Source organism: Gallus gallus, chromosome 2 (assembly GCF_016699485.2).
Source record: "Gallus gallus isolate bGalGal1 chromosome 2, bGalGal1.mat.broiler.GRCg7b, whole genome shotgun sequence".
Taxonomy (NCBI): domain Eukaryota; kingdom Metazoa; phylum Chordata; class Aves; order Galliformes; family Phasianidae; genus Gallus; species Gallus gallus.
Genome location: NC_052533.1, coordinates 96,169,672 through 96,189,670, shown reverse-complemented (window position 1 = coordinate 96,189,670; position 19,999 = coordinate 96,169,672). Strand labels below are relative to the sequence as shown.

General features: G+C 41.1%; 1 protein-coding gene and 1 long non-coding RNA gene across 5 annotated transcripts; one reads left to right on the top strand and one right to left on the bottom strand.

Annotated features, from left to right (window-relative positions):
* Positions 1 to 2,627: 2,627 nt before the first annotated feature.
* FAM210A (family with sequence similarity 210 member A) lies at positions 2,628 to 19,928 on the bottom strand. 4 transcript variants are annotated; one of them, NM_001031014.2, is made up of 4 exons: positions 19,895 to 19,928; positions 8,120 to 8,592; positions 5,806 to 5,917; positions 2,628 to 4,526 (listed from the first exon to the last, which is right to left on the bottom strand). In NM_001031014.2, the coding sequence occupies exons 2-4, from the start codon at positions 8,566 to 8,568 to the stop codon at positions 4,260 to 4,262; spliced, it is 828 nt and encodes a 275-aa protein (NP_001026185.2). In that variant the 5' UTR covers positions 8,569 to 8,592; positions 19,895 to 19,928; the 3' UTR covers positions 2,628 to 4,259. The 4 variants fall into 4 exon arrangements, with proteins under 4 accessions (NP_001026185.2, XP_015137950.2, XP_015137949.2 ...); XM_015282464.4 differs by lacking the exon at positions 19,895 to 19,928 and adding an exon at positions 19,241 to 19,835; XM_015282463.4 differs by lacking the exon at positions 19,895 to 19,928 and adding an exon at positions 19,716 to 19,835.
* LOC121109926 lies at positions 15,581 to 16,752 on the top strand. Its single transcript, XR_005858046.2, has 2 exons — positions 15,581 to 15,806; positions 16,430 to 16,752. It is a non-coding gene; the product is annotated as an uncharacterized LOC121109926 (long non-coding RNA).
* Positions 19,929 to 19,999: the final 71 nt, after the last annotated feature.

Sequence of the window (19,999 nt, the reverse complement as noted above, 5' to 3'; positions counted from 1 at the left end):
GATCCCTGCTGATGGGATATCCCATCCCAAGTGGTCTGTGGGTGTCAGCTCCTCTTCTAGTTCCAGCCTCTATTTGGGCTGTGACTTTTTCTCTCACCCCATCTGGGGCTGCGAATTTTACTTCAGCCCAATCTTGGACCGCTTCTTTAGCTTAATTCCCTCCTTGGGTCATAACTTTGCAGCAAGCTCTACTTTCAGCTGCCATGTCAGCTACAGCCCCATCATGGGCTACAGCTGTGACTCCATCCTCATTTTGGTCTGTGACTCTGGCACAGCTGTGGGCCATGACTTATGCTCCAGGTTTGCTTGGCTTTCACTTCAGTGCTGTCTTAGTTTCAGGTTCAGCCCTGTCTTAGATTATGATTTTGGCTTCAGCTCCATCTAGGGCTGTAAATTCAACTCTGGTGCTATTTTGGTCCACTACTTTGGCTTCAGTCAGCTATCAGGCCATAAAGTTTACCCTGCTCAGAAGGCTAATGCAGCCTTGGCCCCTGTCTTAGCAGTGACTTTGGCTCTTCCTCATCCCAAGCCATGACTTTTACTCCAGCCCAATACTGGGTTACCATTTAGGCTGTGACTTTGGCTTTACCTCTATATTGGATTGCGACTTTGGCTTCACCCTCTGTAGGGACTCTCATGTCTATTCTGGCCCTTGCTTGATCTTCCTTGATTTCTTCTACTCCAGCCTCATGGACTGTGCCTTCAGGACCTGCCCCATTCTGGTCTTGCTTGCTTAATTTGGCTCCAGTCCCCTCTTCAGCTGTGACATCGCCTTCTAACATTGCTTGGGGCACAGCTTGAACTCCTGCCTGGATTGGGTCCTTCTGTCTTTGGCTTTGACCCATCTGGGCTGTTACTGTGCCTCCAGTCCCATCTTAGGCAGCTGCTTCACCTCTGCTGCGACTTCTGCCCAGGAGGCTACTGCATCTGTGGCCCATATTTTGGCTGCTTCTTCCAATCCAGCCCCATACATGGCTATGACTTTGGCTCTGGCACCCATCTCTATCTGCATCTTTGCTCTGATGTTGGGCTGCAAATTTTGCTCCAGCCCCTTGATGCATGACTGCAGCTTTGTGTCTAGCCTATCAGTCTATAACTTCAGTTCTGACCCCTTCTTGGGGAAGGATTTTTTAAACTCTGTTCTCTCTTCTGTCTATTACTTTGATACCATCTCCTTCCTGAGCCATGATTTTAGTTCTGGCCTCTACTTGGACCAGGACATTGGCTCCAGCCTCTGCTTGGACCTCTACTTTGTCACTGACCTAGAACCAGATTGTGATTTCAGCACTAGCTATCTCGGTGCAAGACTTCAGATCTGACCCCATCTCGTCTGTAACTTCAGCCCCATCCCAGTTGTAGGTCATGATTTAAGCTCCAGCCGCTATCTTGGACCTACATCTTTCAGGTCTAGCCTGACACTGGGTTGCTACTTCAGCAACCAGCTCACTGTGCAACTTTGTGCAGCTTGTGACTTTGGCCCCATACTGTGGCTTCATTTCCAGTTCTGACTTCAGCCCTGGCCCACTAGTGGGGGCTGTGGCTTCAGCTGCTGTTTCATCTTGGGCAGTGGCTTTGGCTTTACCCCATCTTTGGCCTTGGCTTTGGCTCGTGCTTGGCTCAAAACTTCAGGTCTGACTCCATCATGAGCTATGACTTCCCTGAATCCTACAAATCCTACACAGGCCTCTGATACTGCTCATGTGCGTTTGGGATATGAGTTCACCCCTAGCTCTTGCTCAGGTTCCTATTTCAGTTCTGGAAACATCTCAGGCTATGATTTTGGGTTGAACTTGCCTTGAGCCCTTACTTGGGCAATGCCTTCAGTCCCACCATGGGCCACTAGTTCTGCTCTGGCTGCTTTTTGGGCTGCCACTTTGGCTCTGGCACCACTCTGGATCTAACTCTGGCTCCCACCTTATCTCAGGCTTTAACATCAGATCCAGGTCCTCTTTGTTTGCTGCTTTGGATCCTGCTTGAAAGATACAACTTCACTTCCAACTCCTCCTCCAGCAACCACCCAAAACCATCACATTCATGCTTATCAGCAGCAAAGTCAGTGTAATGCTCTACAGTGCTGCTGCATATGAGGGAGAAAGAAGGCAGAAATTGAGTAAGTCACTAAAGCAGCAGTTGCACCGCTGCCTGTATGGAAGCCTTCACCCTGGTCCCATAAGATCTTTGATTGTTCTAGAAAAGAGGCAAGGACAACACCTCTCCCTTCCAGGGGATGAGTCACAAAACCCTTCTCTTTCCCAAGCCCCAGCACCTGCATCTCTTCCTTCTGTGCTACCAAATGCACCTTCTGACGCTGCTTCACATTGAGGGACTTTGCCATTACACGTGTGCCAACTGTGGGCAGCATAGTGCCCCTGTGCAGCTCCTGCCTGGTGCAGGGAAGAGCTGAATCACAAGAGCCACATCTAGATGTCCCAGCCTCCAGCCCCAGACCACGCCATGCACAGTGCAATGCTGCCTTTTATTCCCCCCTGGTTTTTCATTTTCACAGGCTAAGTCAGAAAAACATGTTCAAGGACAGTAAGGAAAAGTACACTAAAAGAGGAGGAGGAAAAGTATCTCAACTCCAATTCTAAAGTAGTGCTCACCTCAACATTCTCAATAGCTTGCAGTTAGAGAGAATTACTTTTTAATAGTATTTGTCAGAAATGTGGCACTTTACATCTTCAGGACACTGAATATACAATGATTACTCCTCACAACAGCCCTGTGAGGTAGGCAATAGATTGCAGTTACTATTTTGACACATGGACAGAGGCAAAGAAGTATGCAATCAGTCCTGCACAATTGAGTTAATGAAGTTCAATGCACTTAAATGTGGACAGGTTCTTGGTGACTTCACTGAAAAAGAGTGGGGCAGAAATGATACTTTATCAGTTATTTTATCTTGGTTACAATGCTTAGGGTCCAACTCTGCTGCTTTACTTATCTATCTCCTTGCCAAAAAAAAAACCACACAACAAACCCACAAAAAAACCAACACCTTTGTTAAGCAAAATATGCATGCAGAGATTTACTAGAAGTGAGGTCTGTTACAGAAACAGGAAAAAAATCCACTCAGTTCAGCCTAAAATTTGAGTAGAACTAAGAGAGAAGCTTGCCAGTCTAGTCAAACAGAGCAGTTTCAACTTTAGTCCTTTCAGCATTTCAGATACAAACAAGTATTTGCTCGATGTGAGAAAATCTAGAGTGAAATTCTGCTAGACTGTGATCACTGTCTCAGCAAAGCTAAACTGTTCTGCAGATATCCGAGGGATTCTTGGATAGGAAGAGAAACTTTGGGATTTAACTCTAACTTTGCATGTATTTTAAAAAGTTCCATTAGTATACCTATTATTTGAGTAAACTTCTCTTCTGGATATTTTTGTTGTTGTTGTTGTTGCTATAGGGCTACCATGAAATAATAGAACAGTTTTGTAAACTTCAACATAAAAAAGTCCTAATTTTTAATATACAATTATTGATTCATTTTAATAACTTTCTACTGAAAATCAACTTTAGAAAAAGACAGTATAGTTGACAGTATGGCTGTTGTGATTAACTCATCTTCCTATAGTTTGCAGTTGAGATTTCTGAAAAGATGCACTTTCCAAGAAAGGTTTGTAGCAGTCCCAACCTGTAAACTATCATAGATCAGCTGAAGTCCACGTAGCTATTATGAATTCATTCACACTGAATAACTAATCCATTCTTTTCTTCATGTGCAGTATCAGTGACAATGGTCTGTCTCCAAGTGAGAGATGATCACGATTAAGGAGGTCTGAGTTCACACATACCTGGAAATACAAAATAAGTTTTCTTCCCCAGTAGAGACATCTTCATTCTCGTTTATCAGAAGATTCAGTCTGATGGAATAATGGCTGTGCACTAAGATGGAGGAGTAAAGTAATGGCTTTAATGTGAAATCTTCTTTTAGACAAAAAAACAAAAACAAAAACGGGGGGTGGGGGAGGTGGCAGTTTGACAAGTAACTGTTAACACTATTACCACTGGATATGAACTTCTCATCTGAAACTTCTTTTTGCTTCTGTCAATTGTAATTTTGTCACAATTTATCTCTCCCAGGAAACTTCAGCCTTCAAGAATATACGTAATTTTATATCCACAGTGACACTGTAGTCTGCAGACAAAAAAAAACCAACCAAAACCAAAAAATCCAAGAAAGCTCAGAAGTGCACTTTGTATCTCCTGCCTCAAAAAAGGTTAAAGTGCTAAGTAAGGGATCTCCAAAAATTAAGCATCTCTTAGTCCTTTATTTTTTTAAACGAAACTTTATCTTTGGTTTCTTGTATCTTCTCCGTGATTTTATCCTTTGTTTCCTCCATTTTTTCCGTGATTTTATCCTTTGTTTCTTCCATTTTCTCTGTAATTTTATCCTTTGTTTCCTCCATCCTGTCTTGTAGATATTCCTTTACTGGTGGTGGTGTGGACATGTAGCCGTTCTTACGCAGATATTTAACAGTGATGGATGTTCCTCCCAGAGTCACAGTATATCTGGCAGGAGTTGCAATCTTAAAGAAATAAAACAGGACAGTATTATCAAGCAGAATGTATTTTTAATATTAACGATGTACATTGGCCAGTGTCAGCTACTAAAAATATCTTCTGTTAAGAAATAAAACAATTTGCAGTACATGCTGCAGAAATGCATGCTTCCTACTTAAGTATCCTTTTGACAAACCAGTACAGGCATCAGAGTTGCATTTTAAAAAACTTCCCTGTGCAGTTTGTAGAAGGAGCATTAACTGCCTCACAATGCAGTTCAGAACAGGCAGCACATGAGCACCGAGCTATATAAACAAAGAAGAAATACTAACAGGGTATGCTTTGAATTCTAAAATCCACAAGAGTATATAGGTATCTAACTTAAGTCTAAAATTAGGACCTGCTTATAGAAAGCCAAAGCTAGGAGAGACCTTAAGAAGTCAGCTAACCCAACACACAATGACCAAGTTTGTTATCCTAGAAAGTTTAAACAAACTTGTCCTTTCAGGACTTCAAAGATTGATGCATCGTCTTCCCTTTGCAATTTATTCTAGTGCTTTCATGTCTGCCAAATCTCACATCTATAATAAAATCTTTGTATTTAACCGCATTTCTTTATTGATCTTTCAGGTACAGGAATTAATTGGTAAGAGTAGTGCTGTCGCATTTAGTTGGGGGTGGTGGGGGCCTTAAAAGGATAGATAAGCAGCTCTTCACGTCCGGAAAGAAAACTGATGAGTGGCATTCGAAGCGAATACATTACTTTGTTTTTGCATTGTCTGACATATTTCTGGCTCCCTAAACACAGACTTAGCACATGCAACAATTAAACAAGACCAAAACCTAAATCTAAGTAATTGATTCAAGTGGACAGTGAAAGTACTTGACAGCAATGGAGGAAGACAAACCAATTCACCCTCCAGGATTAAAAAAAAAATAAAATAAAATAAAAAAATTCACCTATGCTCATCTGGAAAATCATAAAGCATTTGAAATTTACTTCTTTATCCCTGTTAATTATTTCAGGGATACAGAGGACCAGCTTAATTGTAATTAAATCTCTGAGAGAAGACAATCATCCTGCAGCAAGAAAGTTATTTTAGAAATACAGACAGACTCCTTAAACGAACACAGAGCCTGTACTAACTTGCATGTGACTACTCTTATTACAGTAATGAATGCTGAAATACGTCTAACTATCAAAGAGAGAAAACAGCACTAATTTTTCCTGATTTAAACAAATAAACACTATTTATTTAACTAGGCAAGATATCGAGCTTGTTTACAAACCATAAAAATACTTACTTTGTACAATGCATATGCAGTCAGTGCATTTCCACTCTGGGAATTTTTCAGGATGTCTACTATGCTGTCTGGTAAGCCAATCAACTCTAGGAATGGAACAACATTCACTCCTCTACCAAAGAGAAAAAATAATGGAAAATGAATCGGATGGCATGTGAAACCTGAACAGTGATTTAAAGCATCATTTCCATTCTTAAACTCAATCACACAATCTTTTGTTATTTGATAGCAAGATGTTTTCATACAAACAATGCAGTTATGTTTTTGTATGTGTTGGTAAATTAATGTGTGCTTTTTCGTGTTGTTCCCCCCCCCCCCCCCAAGCATTCCACAGGAGGCAGCCCATTTACATTACCCCTTCTGAGCTGAGCAGCTGCAAACCTAACCTGTATCCCAACTTACTACGTTTGGAGGTGCTTAGATACAGTGGGTTCTAAGGCAGCTGCTCAGGTTCCAGTTGCACAAGCTCCATTCAGCCCAAAATATTTCTTTTCCCCTTTTGAAATTTCAGACTAATCTGCAGCATGTTCACAAGCAGAGGATCCAGATTTCATCCTCTTCCCTTCACTTTTAAGTGAAACAAATGGAACGTGGCAAAAGGATGCAAATGTTATACGCACAAGACTGCAGGGCTTTTGTGCTCATCTGTTCTATCTGGTTAATACAAGGTGGCAGGATGGGTGGAATGAGCTCTTACTATAATTTCTTTCTATCTGAAAATCGGAGAAATTATATCAGCACTGAAGAACAGGAGAAAAAAAAAAAGGCAGTCCTCCTTCACGTTGCAATAGAAAGCTACATGATGTTCTAGATCTGATACCTCACTTCCACAAATTTAGAAATGTTGTATTATTAGCATCATTGTCAATTTCTATCTACTATTTCCATTTCAAGTGTTTTGCTGTGCATGTGATCACTTTAGCAGCAGGATCAAGAACAGCGCCAGGCAAGAATTTTCTAACAGTTACTAGAATCAACAAACCAAAGGCCTAATTCCAGAGAAGAAAACTGAGATCTATTAAGACCTAAAAGATAGTGTTAATCAATGTTGTTAAATAAACCATGAGTGGTTTAGTCATGTACCGTGAGCAGTCATTCTGAAAGTTATTTTTTCACTTCAAGAGAGTGCTGCTCCTGTAGCACGACAAATCAGAGTTTATTTTCTAGTTAAATATCTCAATTGCTTTCATCTGCTAAATATGCATTTTAGCAGCTAACCTAAGAACTTCAAGAAAACAAACTTGAAAAGCCTGGATGTGAGTATCAACTTGGATTCATCCAAAGCAAAATATTTTTAATAGCTCTAGACCTTTATTCTTTCAACATGAGCTAAATTTAGAATGACATTTGGATCTATAGCTCCTAGAAAGGGCGATGATGCCAGCTGGTTAGAGTAACTAAAACAAACACTTGTGTGGTAGGGCATTCTGTTGTCAAAGCCCCATCCTTGCCACCACAAAATGTCATTGTTTCAGATGTTCTATTACTAAATATGCAACACTAGCAATCCAGAGATAAACATTTACTTATATTTAGCAAACCATCTCCACACAGACAGCGCTCTTTTATCTGAACTCATAGTTGCTAGCTGATGTAGTTCTTTGTAATAAGTGCCATTTTCCAAAAGGTTACCTGTCCCACACTAAAGAAATTTCAATTAGAAATATGTAAGGTTTTTCTTTCTGGCCACATAAATACTTCATTTTCCAATTAAAAGTCTGTGCTACAGGAGTAATCTTTTTCAGTAGTGAGAGGGAAAGACAGGAAGCAGAAATACAAAGGGAAAAATGTATATTTTGTGAGGAGCTCAGAGTGAGGTAAAAGATTTAAAAATCCAGTAATAGGAGAAGACTGGGGATGAAGGGAGATGGAAGCAGTGAAATATCCTTCGAATCCAAAGGTAAAGAACAGGTCTATAAAGACTTTATCTAACAACTCAAGCGGGATTCCAAACCTCTATTTATATGTGGTGAAAGGTTATTAATCATTTCAATATTGTTTATATCCATGCATATTTGGGGGAGAGCTACATTCTTGCAAATGCTACATTTCCAAGTACAACATATGCACGCCATATATACACATACATATACATACAGCAGTCACTGCATGATAACATTAAGTACACAACAAGCTCATGAGCCCTACATACTTTCATTATTAATCTTATGCTTCAGGTAAAAATGTGGCCTCATTTCTCTATCACGTACAGAGACTTTTTTAAACACAGATTAATAACTTATGTCCTTTCACCTGTAAAAGTCCAGGTCAATTAAACAGCAGCACTGCATACTGCAACAAAATATTAACTTACTTCATGGCTGCATAGTAGAAGGATCCAAACCACACAGTGGAAGTCACAAGATGAACAGGAATCATGACTTTTCCATACTGTTTAAAAGTTTTCTTGAATCTCTGAACGAGACTAATTGATTTGTCTTGTAACGGATCAGGATCTGAAGCATCTGACTCTACAGGGCTCTGCTTGGGTACTTCAGTGGCTGAAGTCAAAGGTTCTCTCTCTTCTGGTACTTTCCTAGGAGTGTCTGCTGGCTGTGATGAAACAGCACTGCTCTTTGAGGCAAAGAGTGCTGCACCTGCATGAAGACATCGTTTAGTAGGGTCCAGTGCCAAAATCACTTTGCATCCAACATTAGATGACACCGATGGTCCTTTTAAGCCACGAAAGGCACCAGTGCGAGGAAACAACAAACACATCCCATGGGCCAGCTGAGAAGCAGTATGTAATACACTCCTTTGCATCTTGATGAAATGGGGCCAAGGTTTCTGTAGAGAAGAAACAATAGGGAAATTGCAAACAAATTCCATCTCAATTAACTGATCTGCAATTGCTCCAGTATCACTTAATTTTAAAGTTTGATTTTTTTCTATTCCTCTGCTTCAGAAGGTTTTCCTATCTTCCTTCACAGAAACTGCTAGTTCCTAGAATTAAGCAAATCTTGTTAGATTTCACCTCTTCACTTCTGAAATAAAACATCCCCTTTGTGCCCCTCACAGCTAAAATGCTCATTCTGCTGTCTGAAACCATTTTTAAGACGTTTAGTGATCACTACAGCTTTATCTGTACAATATGGCACAGCTGTTGAAAAGTTAGCATTGAAACTTCACTTTTAGGAGTAACTGATAGTACAGGTGATACTTCCAACCTGGACAGATGAAGTAAGACCTTACCAAAGTGCTTTGGTGATGGTGGAATGTTCTTAAAGAGATACCACACACAACATAATTAAAATTAATTATGCTATTGAACTGAGAGAAAAAAAAATCATAGTAAGGAACAAAAAAACCCCTGTAATCTCCAATATTACAATTCAAAGAGCATTTAAAAACTGCAGATCATCCTCTTAGCCTTATGATTTATTAGTTTCTCTTGAAAGTTCAAAAGAACCACTGTGAGGTTCTGCATAAAACAAGACAGGAATTTTGTTTGGTATGCATAGTAACAGCCAACTACTGAACAACTAACTTTCCTTCCCACCAAAGAAAAATGGCTCCAATTGATTTTATATAACTAATGCCAGCTAAGTCAGTTATACTACAACACGCGAATCTCCCCAATGTTTTTAGATTCGTAACTACCTTAATAAATCTTGATGCAAACTAGAAACCATTCCAGTTTAATTTAAACTTCACTGTCATCTTTGCATCTCCTTCACCTACTATAGCCTTTACGTATATTTTAATCAGGTTTTTTCATAGTTAAATCATCTAGGTTGTTGAAAATGATAAATAATTCATAATACAAACCAAGGTTTAAAGAAAATGAACTCATACATATCCTTTATTGCTTTTCAAATATGCAACAAAAAGGATAAGATTTTTATCTTCAAAAGTTGCTGCTCTTCCACTAGTTCCCTCCTTTCAAATACGTGTCTTGAACATACTGACAACTCTGCCAAAGTAGGAAAAAAAGATGTATTTAGAGAAATACAAGGAAAAGCCAACAGATGCTCATCAGATCTCTGGTCAGTCTGACACTTCGCTTACAGCGTGGTTTCAGTTTTGGACACCGACAGCCCAATGGTAGGTTGTTTTCATCCCGCATAATTTGCAAGTTCCTGAGCTGGGAATTAGTGTTTCATTCCAAGTTCAAGGACTTAAAAAAAGAAAGTTTAAATTCCCCTCAGTAGGAGGAAGCAATGGGGGTCACCACAGTGTGTTCAACACTAAGTCAGTGGCTCATTGTGATTGGTAAATAAGTTACAGGAACTTTGCTGATGGAATTAAGCGTGTGACATCTTGAAACTCAACAATAGCCATATATATGTCACTGCTGGCTGAAAGCAGGGGAAGAAAAAGGACTGCTGCTAAGATTTGTTGTGCCATTTTTGTTGTTCCTTTATCCTCAGATGGACTTGCAGCTCACCAACTACAGGGTTTTTCTCCAGGATGCAAGACTTGCATGACCGAAGGGAAGTTCTCTGGGGTAGATCCTAGAGAGGTCCTGAACCTTGTAGGCACATATGACAGTATAATCCAGCTAATGTTCTGAGAACCATCTTACTTTCTTCTTCTCTGCTTTTAAAAGCTTTTTGTTAGATACTTCATGCATAAGGAAAGGTTTAGATACAATAGGGTTTACATTTGAGAGAATAAAAAAGGTATTTCAAAACAAAGTTGGAAATTTCCAAGAGATCCTACTGTTTTATGGGAACTTGCTTTTTTTTTTACATATCTGACCACAGAAGAGACCTTTGAAGTGTAACTTGAGGATGACACTAATGTCCAGTAGCACTATGAGTGTAGAAGAGGAAAGCATTATATCTGCAGTGGATAGAGCAGCACGTAGGAAAGGCAAATTAATAAAATGACATTGCATACACCTTATAAACTGACTTTAACTAATGAGTACTGTTAAAGGGCTGATGGGTACAGCTGCTCAACTGTATTTAATTACTTTGCTCAGCACTGCAAGAAACTCTTAAACAGGACAGACAATAAGAAGTGGACAATAGAGATGTCCAGGTATGGAACTGTGGTTGTTTCATCCTTCCAAAACACAGTAAGCACGCAGACCAATCTATCCTTTAAGATGTGATTAGTGAGAGGAAGCTCTCAGGGTCCTGGACACTCCACATGCAGCAGGAAGGAAAAAGTGTCAGCCTATGGATTTGAGGCATTATTTTATTCTCTAAGTACAATAAAGGACAGTAACACAAACGTTATCCACAACAGCACTGGATGACTTCTGAAAAGTTCTTTCTTAATTTTATTGAATTCCATTATTTGTTTTCCATGCTATTGCATGATGCTGCAAGGGCACAGAAAAGGAGAGAAGCAAAGATCTTCTAACACCAAGGTGGAAAAGCTGGTGGAGTACTGTATGAAAACTAGGCAGAGGGAAGGTATTTTTAAGCATCTTAGTTTTTCCATTAGCTTTATCATAAATATGAAACAAGAAAAAAGAATAAAAAGAACAAACAAACAGAGACATCTAAAAATAAATGTAGCTGTTCTCTGCTCTAAGAATCTCATGTGGACAGTAACCGAATAGATGCTGGTAGGACAAACTATGAAATTAACACTCCTGGGATAAGGTCTCTTCTGCGTTGTCATGTTCTGTTAGCTATTTAATGGTATCTCCAGCTGGCAGTAACTGAGCTGAAGACATCTTGGCTGTGCAGGACACACTCCTGGTTGAGATTCTTGGACATCCATTTCATTTCTGAAGTCTGTCTCATGACAGGTCATTAACAAGCCCTCTGACATAAGGAGGGTGGCTCCCATGGCCTCTTGAGCGTAGCTCAGCTCCTCATTACAGTCCCAGAGGTTTTGCCTAGGCAATTTTTTTTTTTTTTTAACCTTTGTAATTTAGATCAGCTTCAGCACAAAACTGATGTACTGCAGGAGCAACCCATCTCTACTTGCACTGTGAAATCTTTGCCTTCCAGTGATTACTAGGATGTAGAGATTAGAATTGCTTTTGTTTCTGAGGATAGCAGAAATTCAGGATGTCACAGAGATGGCTTTGGATATGTACTAACGTTAAGTAAACCAAACAAAACCCCAACAGGGATCTCAGGAGAATGCCCAAGCAACAAGCCAGAACAATACAGATACAGCAAAGGGCACTGTGGATATCTGCTTCTGGGAAGAGCATTCAGGCCAGAGATAATGTCAGATGAAGCTTCTAAATAGGATCATTTTGTTAAGAACAGTTATCCTTTCATAATGAACAAGTCTTGAGCTACCAGAGAAAATAAAATGTGAGAATGGCAGCAGCTTTAAGATAGCAAAACCTTTAGTCTTAAGATCTTTTCTAAAAGAGGTCAGAAAACATCCAAGGGAATTGATGGTACAGTATACATAGACTGCACTGCTTTATTTTCTCATTCTACAAGAAACACTCTGGACACAATATGTAAATATGGATGGATTTAAAGCACTTGTTCTGATAGTGGTTAAAAACAGAACATTAATTATACCACAGGAGAGTTCCCAATGAAAATCTATGAGCTTTCTTCACTCCCAAGATACTGTTCTATGAAATCAGAAAATTAATTTATACTCCTATCAATTTTAGAGAAAAAAAAAAAGAAAAAAAGGATCAAGCAAACTTGGAGGGCTGTGTGTTGTACACACAGAAGAATTTGGAATGGACACAAACCGTGTTTTCAGAAATCCTTCTCAGTTCACACTTCCACCTCCATCATGCCTGACCTCTCTGTGTTCCCTTAGCAAATGCTGTGCTCTGATTTTTAAATTTATTGTATTCCTACAGTTCAATACTGATGTAAGTGCAGACTTAGTACTGTTTTTGGTAACTAAGCGAGGCCAAGAAAGTAGAATAAACCCTCAGACAGAGTGTCCCTATAAACATGGCAATCTCTACTACTACAATATTCTGAGTATTGGCAAGCACAACCAAAAGTTGCTTCAGGTAGAACAGAAGTTCTTGAAGAGCTTTATGAACTCTGAACATTGGATTCAGTCATTAAATAAAGCAGGAGAACCTACTGCAATGAGTGTGATGAATTATAGACCTGGAATGCTAAACAGAAATCTTAACAGCTGATCTGCATCCAGTCAATGTGACAGCAGTATCCCTATTCTCCTGTATATGGAAAGGCATGAGACCTCAAATTTGCACACAATTGGACATATCCAAAGCGTGAATGTTCTATTTATCTTCTAAAAGAATATTCAGCTGTCAGTAGTGCTTTCTGCTCCAGACTGTTTAATGTTTAGCATAATTCTACATTTTAACCCTGAACTCCATTCGGCTTTGCAGTGCTGAACATCTATGCTGGGCTCCTTCATTCTAAAGTTTCACTCTGCCCTCTACTGATTTTTTACAGAAGTACATCTCTTATACCAATACAAAAAGGTTTTTACCCTCCTTTCTATTTCAGGATAATACAGAAACTTTCCCAAGCAACCCCAAACAGCCTCTTTCATCACTGAATCTTTCGATATATGATTAATTCATCTGTCTCAAAACACTGGTGTTTTTCTTTCAGGAGAGTTCAACTAAAGACCCATCAACATGCAAGCATGTAGGGTGGGTGTGGGTAGGTCTGCCCAGCTAGAGAATTTCTAAGTTTCTAAGTCACTCAAAGGCTTTGCAAAAGACAACACACATAAGCAAGCTTCATTTAGAACAGTTTCTTGCATGTCTTTGAAATCCCTAAGAAAAAAAGACAGAACTGAACTGCAGCTTGCTCAAGACCTCCTGCTATTCCTAATTTGGATTCCAGTAGTCAAGCTCATTTTCACATTCATCATCTTCCCAATTACTCAGGACTTGATTGACATAAAATTTAGATAATTTTTAAATTAAACAGCTCTTGGAGTTGCAAACAAATATTTGGTCTTATTTTGAAAGGTGTAATAGAGCAACTGGAAACACACTGCAGATACTGACACCTCCACTAGAACAACTGCTGCTAAGTCAAATGAAGCTCAGCCTTTTTGAACAGGCAATATCAAAAGCATGTAGGTACTCATACACTTACCTTTAACTGTAAAAGGCATTTATTAAGAATATGCTTAAACTTGGATCTTAGCATCAACTTTGTACAACCTTCTCCCTCATTTTGCATTGAGGCAATCAAAACTGTTTCCTTTCTGGCTGCGATAAATGCCATTTTTGCCACCTCACGTCTTCGCAGGTCTCATCTCATCGTCCCTTATCCCTTCTTTCCCTATCCCAACCGTAGCCAACAGTACCAGCCCTAACGAAATTGTTACCTAACGAAATCTGCATTAAACCAAACCCAATCCTCTGTCTGCCAACCAAACAACTTCAACAGGAACAGAATCCACAGTGGAAGGATCAAGTTCAAGGCTTTCATTCTTTCAAACTGCACTTTTTCCACATTTTCAAACACTGAGGGGCTGTCATTTTCTCCCAGCAAAAAAAATAAAATAAAAAAAAAATATATATATACACACAGAATGATCATCTCTCAGCAGAATTACTGTTGGCAGACATTCACTTCCACTGCAAATCTTTTCTAAATATTCAGAGTTAAGTGTTGAATTCTCTGTTGGGAATTCAAAGCTGTCCATATGGGGAAATATGCGTAGTATCAATCAGAAAATCTTGAAAAATTATGTGTGAAGAGGCTGATCATAACATTTACAGAACACACACATGCTCAAAACCACATTCATCATCATAATTTTTAGTAAACGCTATTCCCCATGTCTCCACATACAAATGCAACCTGTTCGTATGACAAAAGGTATTACTTTTGTTAAGGTTTGGATAGCTGAATTGATAAACTTTCTTTGCCCACTACTCAATTTAGGCAGCACGTTTGCTTACAGGACATGACTGATAATGTTGCCAGCCACGCAACCAACACAGTATCAACATCAGCAAGTATCTGAAAGAGCATCACTAACAGAGCAGAGACTTCACGCCAGCAGGAACTCTGATAAGACTTCAGTTATAGGACCATAATAACAATCTTGGGTGCAGACTGACGTAGCAAATTGGGCATATTCAGAAGATAACCTCTAGCATGGGGTTCCATCCAATTTACAAAAGGGCACCACAACAGGATTCAGATGGTCCTCTGGGTACCTGAGTCTTTCAGTCAGCCAGACTCTTCATAGCATTGCAACTTTTCCCTCGCCCTTAATGCCATCTACCCAAACTACCTCATTTCCACAACCAAGAGCTGCTTAAGACATCTCAAAGCCATGGCAGGATTCTGACAATGCACGGAGCCTACCAGTAGAACGTGACCCATCAGACACCTCCCTAAGTGCTGGGTAGTTCTTAGAAAAACAGGGTGGAGCTCAGTGGATTCACAAATTCTTTACTGATGCAATATACAGCCTATTGTTGCTTAGCAAAGAAAACACAGTTGAAAGATCTTCCAGTCAGAAAATGCCGTACCTAAACCGAACGTAACTTGCTCTTGTCCTTCTAGGGGATGCTGCAACACTTGGAGGCAAGAAACAAAGAACAAGGATATGCAATCCTATTTCTCTCCCTCTTAATGAGGGCAAGAATTCGTGAGCCACAGATCTGAGGAAAACTGACTTCCTATGCAGTGGTGTCACAAGGCTGTTTGCTGGTGCCCAAAAAACAATGAAATTCAACTGAGGCTCCTTCTGCAGTTAGGGCATTCAATTCTCCCTCATGCATATTCTTCTGTTTCCTAAGACTGAATTTAAATTGCAGCTATTTTTCAAACGTATCAAGTAAAACCTTCCTTCTACTTTCATAAAACATCTAAACATCTACTTTCATAAAACATCTAAAAAACTACTTTTTCTCTGATTGCAACCACACTGTCAAAGCTAGCTAGTATTACAAGTCTGTTCTTTCTTACCTAATTCCAGCACATTCACTTCACTTTCTTAGGAAATCATTCTAAAAACTAAAGTTACTATCCAATTTCATGCCTTCCTCTGTTGACCAGTACTTTTCATGTCTTATCCATTAGAAACCTGGAGCACCACAAACTCAGCAGAGCTAACTGACTGCTACATGCTGGGGCTAAGCACTGTCACCACAGTTAAAGGTAAGCATCTTCACATGCTACTCAATTCCATCAGCCACTTTTGGAAGAAACTCACAGAACTGCTGTAAAGCCACTCATGCATCCGTATTTAGAGTGAACAAAATCCATGTATGTGAAAATCTGTTGTGCTTTATAACTTAGAATCATAAGATCCCTAGAGTGGGAAGGGACCTCTGAAGGCTATCTAGTCCATCTGCCCTGCAATGAACAAGGATACCACAGCTAGATCAGGTTGTCCAGGGCCTGATCCAGCTGCACCTTGAAAGTCTTCAGGGACAGGGCATCCACCACATTGCTGGGCAACCTGTTCCAGTGCCTCACTATCCTCACTGTAAAAGGCTTTTTCTTTATCCAATCAAAATCTACTCTCTTTGAGCTTGAAACCATTTCCCCTTGTTCTATCACCACAGACCCTGCTAAAGATTGTCCCCTTCTACGCTGTAGCTCCCCTTTAGATACTGAAAGGCAGCTATCAGGTCACCTCACAGCCTTCTCTTCTCCAGGCTGAACAGTCCCAACTCTCTCAACCTGTCCTCATAGGAGAGGTGTTCTATCCTGTGGAATTTGCTCATTAGTATTTGACAGTATAACCCTCATTCTCTTCCCTCATTCCGTTTTGCAAGGATACACTGCTCAATTTCTGGAGAACTGCAGAGGATCTCCTGCTACAACACTATGCACAGCCACAACAACTCAACTTTGTGTTTTGTTTGTATAATGACTGCTGCACATGGCCAAGGTCAGTTTTTGGACATGATCAAATAACAGATCCCTAGGACTACAGTTTACAGCCCATCTAACTGATACTTTTTTTTTTTCTGATGGGTACAAACGGAATGAGACCTAGTTTTACTATTCAGATATCTTTGTTTAGAAAGAGTAATGTTATGTCTGGAAATTTAACAAAAATAAAGCCTTTTTTTGTTGTTGTTGTTGTTGAACCATACATCGTATAGCTACTTTGAAGATAATAGGATGTTAAGAAGAACTAAATGATGAAGGCCACTAATACAAAAAGGATTTGAGTGGCTCAAAGGAAATGCACGTCCTTGAGAACTGAGATCATGACCACGTGCGCTTCAGAAAAGTCTAGACACCAAGCAAGGTTACTGTCCTACCATATAAACCCAATGCCTTAATGGGGAAATTAATTCTGTCCTGGACAGAACAACAGAAAAGAGGCCGGAGGACTGACACAATAAGATACACCATGCTGATACACTGAGACACAGTTAAACTGGAATTTTCCTGACAATCTGAAGCCATATATCCTTGGCTTAGTAAGAATAAAGTATGTCTGACTCAATACACCTGTGCTGGTACCTTCAAGATCAACTGAATCTAGGAAGGTATCATCTCAGCAGATCATAAGGATTTTACCTTGACACTCTGGTAGGTAACTGTGTAGTTCAGGCACTTTAGATCAATGATCAGAGTCCACGATTCAGAGGTTGTGAAAAGACTACAAATTACTTCTAGTAGATACTTTGACTTGAGTGAAAGTGAAGGTTATGTCAGCAAGAAAAAAAAAAAAAGAATACTGCTTAGGTTACAGCAGCTTCTTTTCTTTATTTTTAAGTCTTGGATCATAAGAAAACAATAAACTATTCTCCCTGTCCTTACAGTAACGAAGTAGTGGCAAGAGTAGGAAGTTATTTTGTCATTAAAAAAAGAATCCTTGCAACTGAATTTGTTATTGTACTCATAACATTCTATGATTCTTGAAGGCTTTAAGTGGTCAGATCACTTTCACGCTACTTTTGCATTTGCATTAATCTTTCCTAAGGAAACGGAGTGGTTCAATGGAGGCTGGTTTCTGCCTTCCTTCTTGTGCTGCAAAACACTGAATATAAGTGTTCTCTTCTGTAATTTCACCAACACAAACTGCCACATGCTACCAAGTTCTTAAGCATTCTTACTGTCCAGGAAGATTTCAGTCATATTTGGCAGACCTCAGCTCTTCATGGTTTTATTCAATTCTTACTCTGGAAACATTGCTGATGTTGGGTTGACTTCAGTTTCTAATTCTCAAAAAACATTCAGCTTCAACAGTCTGGGCTTATACCATATCAACATCAACTTGGGAGTTGATGCTGGATCAGTTATACTGGATCTTACTCCCAATCTGCAAAACTAACTGAATGCAAGGAATGCTATAGATTCAACCACCAGCTTTAGAGACATTTTTAAAATCACTACTTTTCCTGTGTTTGCCATTGCACCAGCTGTCTGCTTATCTCCAAGATCAACACGGAAATCAGAATGACATACAGATCCAGAAACGTGCTGAGATGCAAACTGAGGTCTGTTATTTGACATAATGGGACACCCGAGAACTCCCTGTCTTCCAAAAGCAGACTTCATTGATTCAATGATGTCTAGAAGCAGACACACAGAACTAGGTCAGTTTACGTGGAGAAGAGATCATCCACAACAGCAGAATTACATGGAGCCTTTTAAACTAGGCCAGATCTTTTCTTATCAGGCTCCACAGCCTATGAAGCAGATGCATGGAAAGTCACACTAGACAAACCTTTTTTTAACTTGCATTCGGTACGTACTCTTAACAGAGTCTGAATCTGCCTACTCACTTTTTGCCATGTGCAAGCCATCTGATATCCACCCACCAAAAGCATCCAATGATTTCTTTTTCTCCCCACTGGGAACAGTGATTGCAATTCCACAATGCTGCCACAGAGGCCAGTCATATCCCTTTCATCTCAAGCAGATCTTGAACAGTGAAAGGAGATAAACACCTGTCAAGCTCCATAGGAGGAGAGAGACGGTGGGGACACATTACCCTCTGCACAAGCATTTCCTATCCAGAAGCAGCCGCAAATGAAGTTAACAAGGGGCACACGCATCAAGGTAGGATCCAGACTAAGAGCTTGTTCCCTGTCACTCCCTAAAGTAGCATAACTTCAAGGAATCTTTTTAAGTTTATGCTTGCAACAGTAAAAAACTCTTTAGGTTTAGGTAACGTGAGGATTGCTGTCAGTTGAAGTTTGCTTAAAATACATTTTGATGTGGACTTTGGGGCATTTGATACGCTGCTGTCCAAATTCACACTTCCTCCTCCTGGCCAGCTTTAGAAGGCACTTCAGGAACAGATATAAGTGAGGTCAGACACACAATCTGTAATACCTGACAGAAAGGTACGTTGGATTTAAAAGTAAGAAATGACTCCTCTGATCTAACAGTCTTAGCAAAAAAACCTTCTGACTCCTCATACTCCGAGTCTCTGGAAAACACTCTTTGTTAAGAAGCAGACTACCAATGAGAACCATAACTGCATACAACTTTGCCAAAAGGGTTCTGTTTTGTTCAGTTAGCCACTGTCTCCTGCGCGTTCTGAGACTTCCAAAGCGAGTCCAGACAGGAAGTATGAGAAGAAGGGCTGACGGCCCAAGAGGAGCACAGAAACATCATTTTACCTCATGCAGCTCAGAGGAGCCCAAGTAGATTTTTCAACTTTGAGACTCCCCAGTGGGGGAAAGCAGTCTTTTGCCTTTATTTGCCACACGCTGCGAGCGAGTCACCAAGAAGCACCCAGCACGCTCTGCACAACCTTTGCACTGCCACCTGCGGTTCCCTGGAAGGACTCCCGCCCGAGGCCCCTCAGCAGCACAGCTCCGTAACGGTGTCACACAGCGGCGGCCGACATGTTCCACGCGAGGCAGAGCGGCCGCGGGGCGTGCGGGGCAGCGGGCGGCCCGGAGCCCCGGCTTTCAGCCCGCAGCTGTTCTCCCGCTCCCCTGCGACTGCGACTGCAACACCGGGGCCGGGAGCACAGCGCACACCTGCCCGACGGCCGCGGGGCTGAGGGCTTCCAGCCGACGGCCCGATCCGAGCGGCCGCACGGGATCGCTCCCTCCCGCTCCCAGGGCCGGTCCCCCCGCCCATCAGTACCTTGCGCCGAGCCAACGCTCCTCCTCGCGGACCGGGGGCCCTGGGCACTCGCCGGGCAGCAGTTGACCAACAGCCACTGCCGCGCGCGCCCGCCGCTCCCTCTACCTCCTCCTCCCCCCCACCCCCCCGCTCCCGCGCGCGTCAGGGCAACGTGCAGCGCCGCCCGTCCCCACCATCACCTTGAGGCACGGCGGAGCCCCACTGCGCGCGCGCGGCGCTCCCGCCCCCGCGCGCGGCCTTCTGGGACTCGTAGTCTCTGCCGCAAAACGAGTCCGAGTTCCTAC

Bases quoted from the DNA above. Each gene is read 5' to 3' on its own strand.
- FAM210A (NM_001031014.2), bottom strand. From the start codon at position 8,568: ATGCAAAGGAGTGTATTACATACTGCTTCTCAGCTGGCCCATGGGATG. The intron at 5,918-8,119 runs GTAAGTTAATAT...TCTCTTTGGTAG, and splicing joins TTCTACTATGCAGCCATGAA to AGGAGTGAATGTTGTTCCAT. The intron at 4,527-5,805 runs GTAAGTATTTTT...TATTTCTTTAAG, and splicing joins CTGCATATGCATTGTACAAA to ATTGCAACTCCTGCCAGATA.